Below are 9,674 nucleotides of genomic sequence, written 5' to 3'. Positions count from 1 at the left end.
TCGTATCTGAAAAAATTCTTAGAATATGAAAACATTGGTGAATGTCACAAATTCTCCTAAATCACTCGTACTCACAACTTAAGAACAAATCTGTGCGTACCAACGGTTCTTGCATGAGGCCAGTTTAGTGAAAATGATTCTTGAGCATTCATTGAATGACTTTTAGTCCATTCAAACTGTGTCAAAGTACCTTATTGTTCAACAACCAGGTGAAAGAAGTTTTTATCTGCCGAGGAGTTCTTCAGACTCAACATTCTGTTTCTGCCTTAACTAACCAAGGTCACTTAGCTGTCTTGCTCTTTAGAGTACTAACACAGATTTTGGCTCATCAGTCTGAAACCTGAATGAGGAACGAGAAACAGCTATTTTTTGTTCCTAGCTTCCTTCCCTCAGGAAGTGGGTATGTCAGAGATTTTTGTCTCAATTTGCCAAAGAGATAAAATCTGCTGTCTGGTTTGGGCATGCCAGCCTCAAATCACCTTTGAATATTTTTTACTATCCTGAGAGAAGGAGCCAACTCGCCTCCTACAAACGGCAGATTCTCTGTGATGCTGTAAACAAAAACCCTGGGGAGTTGTGCTGACCACCCTCCTGACCTGCCTCTGTGACGGTGAAGCCATCTACAGGTAGAGGCTAAGTTTTTGTCAGCTAGAGCAGTGGTTCCCAAACTTTTTATCTACTGACCCACAAAATATTCATGGCAAAAACTTGTGACCCCAAAAATTACTGGTCTGAGTACAAACACTTTGTTAATAACACCAAAAACAAAGGCTACACAAATATAAATGCTTATTTATACTTATTTTGTGTTTTCTAATAATTATAGGGAAAATATTACATCACCAATTATTTTATTACTGTTATGATTCTGTCTCTGTCTGCCTGTTCTTGGCCCAGTTCTTGCTCCTGTCTGCCTTGCCCTGCTCATTGCCTCTGCCCCTCCCGTCACAGAAACCCTAATCAACTGATTCATGTCACCTGTTCCTGCCAGTATATATCCCAGTTCCAGCCTCCAGCCCATTGCCAGATTTTTATCAGCTCGTCTATGATCTTCCAGCGTTCTTGTTCCTTGTCCTGCTCTTGCCTCATGTCCCCGACCCTGCTCATGTCTCCTGGTTTAACGTCTCCTGCCTCAGCCCTTGTCGGATCCTGCCTGTCATCTGCTCTCACGGTAACGACCTTGTTTCTGTCTCTTGGATTATTGCCTCTCGCCTTTCCCCTGCACGATACCTCGCCACATCGGACTTCCTGGATCTCGACCACGGAACGCATCTCTGGACCAACGGCTCAGCCTGCCCCCTCAAACCTGGTAACAATCTCTGACCACCCGTGTATGACCCTGGATTTGTTGTTGACATTGAGTAAACCCCACAGCAGCAATACCTCCACTTACAACACCACCCGGAACCAAAACACCGTGGCTGTTGTTTCAACCCGGACCCAGTCCCTCCTGAGAAGGTTGGTGTATTATATTATTTTGTTTAATAATATAATCTTGTTGTGCCAACCTAACTTCCCATCTCTGTGTGCAGACCTGCTGCTGCCGGAATCCCATTCTCGACCTCCAATTGCAAATTCTAACAATAAACTTGTTAAACCTTTATCTGTGTTCGGAACTAATTCAGAGCTCACTCACCCGATCATAACAATTACCCTTTAAATTGATTTTTGAAGTGCAGTGGTTCCACAACTTTTCAGCTTCTGACCCACAAAATAACAGTAGCAGAGACCTGAGCCCCCAACTGTTTTTGGATGATAAACATTTGTATCAGGTCAACTAAACATGGGCATAGTAACAATATTTATTATACTATATTTATATAGTTTAGGCAAATAAAGCAAAAATGTAATTAATTTCAAAAATCTTTTCAGGACCCCACCTTGATGTTTCAGGACCCCACTTTGGGTCCCGACCTCAACTTTGGGAACCACTGAGCTAGAGAGTCCAGCTGAGTGGGAGACAGAAGCTGATCTGGGTTGTTCTGGTAATCTTGATAAGATAAAAAGTTAAAACTAAATATTTACTAATTCTCTTTCCTCCTTTCTTAATCTAAATCTTGCCATAAGTTAAATGCCTGTAAATTAAGTTTTTATAACATCCAAAACTTGTTTACTGTTTCATRTGTTCACTTTCTGAGTGTTTATTCACAATACTTCACATCGGATGCGAGGTGGTTTATTGTTAATAAATATTAAATAAATTATTGTTAATTAAAAAGCTAGAAGTAAATTGGTAGCTGCAACATTCCTGCCACTCCTGGACTATGGTGATGTTTTATATATGAATGCTTCGACTAAATGCCTTCAGTCATTAAATACTGTTTATCATTGTGCTTTGAGGTTTGTAACTGGTAGCAGACGTTTYATACATCATTGTAACTTGTATGCAGAAGCTAAATGGCCTCCTTTAAGCGTACGGAGAAGCAATCACTTGATGATCCTGATCTATAAATCTTTACTCGGTTTGGCTCCAGCATATTTAAACTCTCTTTTACACAGATCTGTTAATTCCCATTTTTTACGTTCCAACAACATTTTTCTTTTGCATGTTCCTCACTGCCGAACTGAAAAAGGAAAGCAAGCTTTCAGTGTGATGGCTCCTTCAGCCTGGAATCAGCTTCAGTCTGAAATCAAGATGTCGGAATTGATTTCACTGGATTCATTTCGAGCGATTCTTAAAAAAAGGCAACAAGAGTCTTTTAAACAGTGTCACTGTTTTTAAATTGTTTTATTCTGTTTTATAATTGCGTGTATGTATTAATCAATTTTGTTTGTAACCAGGTTGCTGTGTACTGCAGACTTCTGCCCAGGTCCCCCTTGAAAATGAGATCTGGATCTCAATGGGGTTTACCTGGTTAAATAAAGTAATAAAAAAAAATAATAATATCTTATCTCATAAAGTTTTGATTAACAAGCTTTAATTGTATATAGTTAAGTTCATTTGTCTGTAAATAAATAACTTTAGTTTATAAAATTGAACTGGACTGGAAGTACAATTATTGTCTTTTCTCATATTCAATGAAGAGGTGTTTATCTTTCATAAAAAGAACTCATGTTGCCTCATATGATTGAGAAGGTGTAAGAAACTTGGTGGACAAGGATCTTACACGTGAATGTCAGGTTGGGGGCAGGAAGTGATTTGTTCTGGTTCAAAACACAGCAAAATGGATCACAGCAAGTACTTTAATGCCCTAAATGGGCTGGCACAGACAAGATATTGCAAAAAATATGCATACATTTAGGATATGATTCATATTATCTTAATAAAAAAGACTTGTCATATAATCTGGAGAATTTACACAGCGTTGAGGCGATCAACATAAACTACTATCTGGTGCTGCAGACATGTTATCAGTTACTACAAGCCAGATAAAAGCTTTTAAGAGCCTCAAAGCCAACAATTATTTTGATTCAGTTTGGGTCAAACTTTTAGGATCCAAAGAAACTTTAAATGGTGATTGACGTGTAGTTAGCCTATGATTACAATTCTATCACTAACTCTATAACAAGTTAACTCCTGTTATTTCTATGTGCTTGGATCTACTTGCACATAATTTATTTAGCTTCTGTAAACCCAAATTCAAGTATCTATCCAGGAAAATATCTGACGATATGATTTAATCGATACGATCCTGACTTGTTAGAAAGGAGTCACTGCAAACTGCTGCATTCTTCATTTCCGCACCTCCTGCTTTTAGCCGTAGATTGTTGATCCACTTTTGTACAATTTTCTCTGCAAGTTTTTAAAATTTAACTCCCTTGCGACACACTACTATCAGAACATGAAAAAAATACTTTGATATTTCTCCTGATTAGAGTGGCTGCAACAACTGTACACGGCACAGAATTTAGGCATTTTGACACTGAATCAACAAATGGAAACATGACTTCATTTACTTCCTGCCCCCATCTGCATTTCATGACATCGATACTACATCATCTGTAATCCAGAAGTATATACGTATACAGGGACAAAACAAATATTGGTATTCCTGGCAGGTTTTGTTTAGCATTTTATTCATATTGTTGCTCAAATTATACCATGTCAACCAAAATTAAGTTATATTTTGAAATAAATTTAGCCATATTGTCCCACTCTAAATTCAGAACAAGTTGTTTAAAAACTGTCAGGGGGAGGACTCCGTGTCCAGTTTTCCCCCTCTTACAATGCTGTTATTCCAAGTATGACTTAGCCCCCTGCTAACAAAAGGGATAATCAGGGCCACAACAACCTAGTGTAAGGCTGAGGCTTCTCCTWTGACTGTGAACAAACAGTGTTGATTGTCATTGTTAAACCTGTTTGTCCATCATGTGGAGACAATACGTATGAGGCTGAGTTTACCTGAAACTCCTCACACAGAAGAAGTCTCTTGGAGAAGAGACAAAACATTTCTTAAAAGAAGAAACCATCCAGAAGATTTGCTAAACTTCTTTTTCCTGCTTTTTTGACTTGAGCTGTCTAAAATCAAGTCCATCCTGTGATTCTCTGGCCCTAGTCCCAATGTGAGGTAACTTTAACTTTATTGTGTTTATTTATCTATTTGTTATAATTTTGTCTAATTTTTGCTTTTTAATATTTGTGTTATTATCCTTTTTCATGTCCTTATTAGTTTCACTGTACAGTACTTTGGTCTGACATGTTTTTTAAGTGTATTGTAAATAAAGTGCTATTATTCTTTGTTTTCCTTCATGTTTCACTGTTGTGGTACATCTACAGTCACCTTGAGTGATCCCAGAAGGTCACGGCTTCAAGGACAGCAGATCTGGGTGTGTATGTGTGTAACTGTGTGTGTATTTGTTGCTGATAGAGGACTGTGGAGAAAATGCTCTCCCCAGGGGGCCGGTCGAGGGCTGGAGGGCTCCAGCTGACAACACTGATAACCAACATCAGCTGTTCAACCAATAAACCTCCAGTATAATGCAGGCATACACCCAAACACACTTGGATGCACAGATTCAGACACAGTGTATGAATTTCAGAGAGGTGGAGGGAGAAACAGATGTCACGCTGAAGCTGGGAGGATCCTCATGCTTCTTCCTCGAGGCAAACACAGAAAAACAAACAGCACAGCTCTGCAGAGAACAGCAGCTCTCACAGTCTTTCTCCCTTTGGTTGTCAGGCCAACATGTGGCACAGTGACAAAGAAAGAATCTGCTGAAAATTCAGGCAGCAAACAATGCAAAGACCAAATATTGCCAGACGATATCAATATGTGTTTATTTAGATTACATGTATGATTCATACAAGAAGCCAATACTATGCATGTTAGTTTATCACAGCCTTTCTTCAAGCTTACCTTCCTTAGCAGGTTGCAGATTCTCTCAATGTTTCGCAGTCTCTCCCTCTGTAAAAAGCACAAAAAGATATTTTTTATTAAATTCGTCTGAATTGTGTTACTGTGTAGTTGTAGCTTTTCTTGCAAAATGAAACTGAAAAGAAGTAGTACAAACATATATCCTTGCTTGTTTTTTTGAGTCAACAAAGAAGAGGAAATGCTATTGTGATGCATACAGTGAGCTAGAAAAGTAAACTGCAGTGCAGGTTGTTTTTTATCACATGGCATCACTCAATCATGCAGTTATGGGAAAAAGGGGGTGATATTAGGGATAAATATTCCCATTCTATAATGTTATACTTAGGGATGGGTACCAAATACGATAATTTTTTAAGTACAGACTGAATTCTGTCGGTACTACCAAGTATCTATTCATCTAACATCAAACGATACCATGTTTCGGTACCTAAACGCATCATTGCGACCGTATTGGTGTAAGAGTGGTGAGTTTTCCATGCTTGTCCTGAACGCAGCATCGCGTTACAGCGTAATGACATAACCAGCCGCTGGTTCAGTAAACAGAGTTCAGTCTGAACAAGCTTGAAAACCTCGCAGCTCCTGGAGTAAAACTCACAGAACAAACCGCCTCTGAATTATCTGATGGATTAATTATCTTGTGAGCACGACATTCGCTTGCTCAAAGTAAATAAAGTACCACCACTTTCTTTATTTCATCCTCCATTAAACAGAGACATGCAGAGGAAAACAACAGAGGAGCTTCCTGACAGTCTGAACACATCAGACCTGAAAGAACACAAGCAACTATCTTGAAGTATTGGACACGTTTTGGATGCTCAAATCGTAGCTTGAATACCTTGTATGTATTTTAACTCCATTCTCTTTTGTTTATTTGATTTAAACTTATTTGCCTTCCRTGGACCTCCATCACACATGTTTCTAGCGGGGAAATGACATCAATAGAAACACGTGGAGCTGGATTTTAATTTGTGTAATGTGACAAAACAATCTTGTTTTCAAGAGTTTTCACTTTAAAGAAATTAGTTAAAAAACTGATATTACAATACAAAGAGTTGTATGTTGTGTTGATATTTGTTAACTTTATATATTGAGAAATATGTAAAAAAGGTATTATTAAAAAAACACACACACACACACAAAGTACCAAAAATTGGTACCGTTAAGTACCGGTTTCTAACAGGACAAGTATGGACACAAGTCCACTGTCTGTGGCCATGAGTTCATCATTAGTAATTTTCACAAGTGTTGTTTCTGTGCTGATAAACTCTTGACCCTGACTGAGATTAAGATTAGATGACACAGAAATTAAAAAATGTATATGTAACTGGCATAGCTCCTGACTCTAGATCAAGTTTCTTCGGTAAAGTTTTATTAAAGCAATCCTAAAATGCTGTGGAACAAAACCATCCATTAAATATATATTAGGCAGAATTTGAATATTTATTAAGGGAAACACCTCTTTGAACTGCCTGGTTGGGATGAGATCTGAGACATCCTGATGGTTTGGATGAAGCTATTATTTTTGACAGTTCAGGGAGCTCAATGGGACAAAAACAGTTCAAGAATAAATTGTGTTTTATTGACATTTCCAATTTTTTTCATGTGATAGAATATCAGAGGCAATAGGAGAAATAATGATGTAAATTTTCTCTTTAATTAAAAGGAAACTTATAAAGTCATCACTACTTGGGATTATAAAGATACATGAATCAACGGAGTTGGGTCTTTTTGTAGGGTCCTAAAGTTACAGTACTAAAAAGAAACATCACTTTTTTTTGTTCAAAGAAGCTAAATGTACTTTTATTCACTTTTAAACTCATAGTCAGTGGTGGGCAGCGCTAATCCAAAAATTAACTCCGCAATTTCTAAAACGCTTATGTAGATATTTAGGTCCGCTACCTCAAAAGTGCTTATGTCATAGAAAAATTAGCGGAAGCTAATTTTAAAGAGCAAGTTCAATTTGGCACTTACTAGCTGGCAATAATTCATGTACAAAATATGACAACACTGCTAACTAGTGGTGTATGAACTTTTTTACAGCTTATTCCATACATTTCTGGGGATTTGAGTGCCTGAAAAGGACCTTTAGCTCCTGGTGTAAAAATTAAAAAGTTGTTGAGTATTGCTAGTTCAGCTGCTTCTTTAAAACATTGTTGAGGATTGCTAGTTCGGCTGCTTCTTTAAAAAGTTGTTGAGGATTGCTAGTTTGGCTGCTTCTTTAAAAAGTTGTTGAGGATTGCTAGTTTGGCTGCTTCTTTAAAAAGATGTTGAGGATTGCTAGTTCGGCTGGTTGTTTGTCTTATTCTTTTGTTTGTTGTAGATTTTTCATTAAAGAAGCATCGATAGGGGGCAAGATGGTGGAGGAGTGAGACGTGTGTCGCGTGGGCTCCCGCTCCGACTGTTCTGTTTGTGGTTCTCTACCGAATGTCCTTGCTGTTTTGAGCATTTTGTCTGTCTGCACTTGACCCCTGAGTGATTCTTGCCTGGAAGAGTAGAAGAATGGCGACAAACTCAAGGAAAGGCAAACATTCTAGCTCGGCGGCTGTTAGGCCCGACGCCGTCTTGGAGTAGGCTGCAGCTAAAACTGGATTTTCGGCACCCTCTTCTCCCTCCCGCGGCGAGGTGGACGCACTCTCCTTGAAGTCTGAAATTCTTGCCGCTATAACAACCAATCTCTCAGCTGTGATCAAATCCGAAATAAAAGCGGCTTTGGCAGAAGAGTTTACTCTTATTAAAGGAGAGCTACAGGCGGTGAGAGCGGAAGTGGCTAGTGGCACGATGCTACTTCATGCTGACTTAGACCACCTTAAACAGAGCGTTAAGGAGGTGGAGGACGGCCTGTCAATGTGGTCCTATGAGGTGGTTGCTCTGTGCACCACCGTCTTGGAACTTAAAGAAGAAGTCGATGGGCTCAAAAAGAAGTGTGACGATATGGAAGGACGCATGAGAAGGTGCAATGTGCGGATTATTGGAGTTCCTGAGACGCCAGAATTCAGCTCCACTTCAGCAGTGGCTAAACTGCTAGCAGAGGTCCTACAGATGGATGAAGAGCCACTGGTTGACCGAGTCCATCGCTCTCCAGGTGGAAAAAGGTCAGGCGATAAGCCGCAGGTCATTGTTGCTAAGCTGCACTATTATCAAGAATGTGTGTAAATATTATGTTGAGCGCGGACCCACGGCCATCTTCGTTTTAAGGAGGCATCAATCATCATCACATCTGACTACACGGCAGCTGTGGCCAGGGCTCGATCGGCATTTAAGGGAGGTGAGGAGACTTCTTCACAACCAACGAGATGTTCGCTATGGCTTGTTTTTTCCTGCATGGCTCTGCATCTCTCATGGGGAGGAAAACAAGGAGTTCCTGGATGCCAATAAAGCAATGGACTACGTTAAAAAGAGGATCATCTCGGCGACGGACAACGAGGACCGGCGTTGACTGCAGGTCCAACTCTCATCGATATATTATGACTGTCAGGTTGTAATGAACCTTCTAATTTTATGTCCCGCGTAATATCTTGATTTAATTTTAGACTTTATTCCGAGGGACAACATTCCTCTTTTTGTTCTATGTACGAGAGTTTCACAGGGGGTCTGTCCAGATCTTGGTTAGTGATATATTTATCACTACAGCAAGGAGCATAAACAGTAATAMTACTTTAAAGTAAGGGAACCCCCCTTTTTATTTTTTTGTTATTGTTATTTAGTTGTGGCGGGAGTCCAGGCAGGGAGTTAAGCCCCCCAGTATAAGCACAAATGTGTGAATTTTTTGTTTGTTGGGTTCTTCGTGTTTTTTAGGAGAAAGGGGTGGGACTATACCGGATCTATATGTTTTGAGAATGTCTTTTTCAGGTTATTTTTTTGTGATGGTTTGTGGATATTGTACTACAGTCCAATTGACCATACATGAGCAGTTCTAATATTAACAGGTTCATCAACAGTCACCCAGTTAACTGTGTGAGTTGGAATGTGAAATCCCTCAATGGTCCAGTGAAATTTAGGAAAGTTATGACACATTTAAGACAACTTGATGCTAATATTATTTTTTTGCAGGAGACCCATTTGCGTAAGGCAGACAGTGCAAATCTAAGCAGGCGCTGGTCTGGTCAGGTGTTTCAGTCTAATTTCCAATCTAAATCGAGAGGGGTAGCCATCTTAGTTAGTAAACAGGTGCAATTTACAGTATCCAGTGTTAAAATGGACGCTGCTGGACGTTATGTTATTGTGGGGGGAAAACTATATGCACTTCCTGTCATTTTAGTCTCAGTATATGCTCCAAATTGGGATGATCAAACATTTTTTAATACGCTTTTTTTGCCTAATATTTCAACACAATCTGATAAGTGGGGGAGATGTGAACTG

General features: G+C 39.3%; 2 protein-coding genes across 5 annotated transcripts in view; one reads left to right on the top strand and one right to left on the bottom strand.

The window, feature by feature from the left end:
• cnih3 (cornichon family AMPA receptor auxiliary protein 3) overlaps positions 1-9,674 on the bottom strand; it is a 47,995-nt gene that overhangs the window by 27,497 nt on the left and 10,824 nt on the right. For all 4 annotated transcript variants that reach the window (XR_001311456.1, XM_014023033.1, XM_014023035.1 and 1 more), the window contains exon 3: positions 5,298-5,345. Coding sequence is in view for 3 of the 4 variants with exons in the window: in XM_014023033.1 (XP_013878487.1) it covers positions 5,298-5,345 (48 nt within the window). In the remaining variant the exon portion in view is untranslated. The remainder of the gene's footprint in view (positions 1-5,297; positions 5,346-9,674) is intronic.
• LOC106527993 (uncharacterized) lies at positions 855-1,650 on the top strand (the record flags this gene model as incomplete). Its single annotated transcript, XM_014023032.1, is given in 1 exon segment — positions 855-1,650. A coding segment is annotated over 1 exon segment (788 nt), but the record flags the coding sequence as incomplete, so codon positions are not given.

The sequence above is a fragment of the Austrofundulus limnaeus genome, unplaced genomic scaffold (assembly GCF_001266775.1).
Source record: "Austrofundulus limnaeus strain Quisiro unplaced genomic scaffold, Austrofundulus_limnaeus-1.0 Scaffold354, whole genome shotgun sequence".
Classification (NCBI taxonomy): Eukaryota; Metazoa; Chordata; class Actinopteri; order Cyprinodontiformes; family Rivulidae; genus Austrofundulus; species Austrofundulus limnaeus.
The sequence above is the reverse complement of the archived record's forward strand: the minus strand, read 5'-3'. Positions and strand labels throughout refer to the sequence as shown.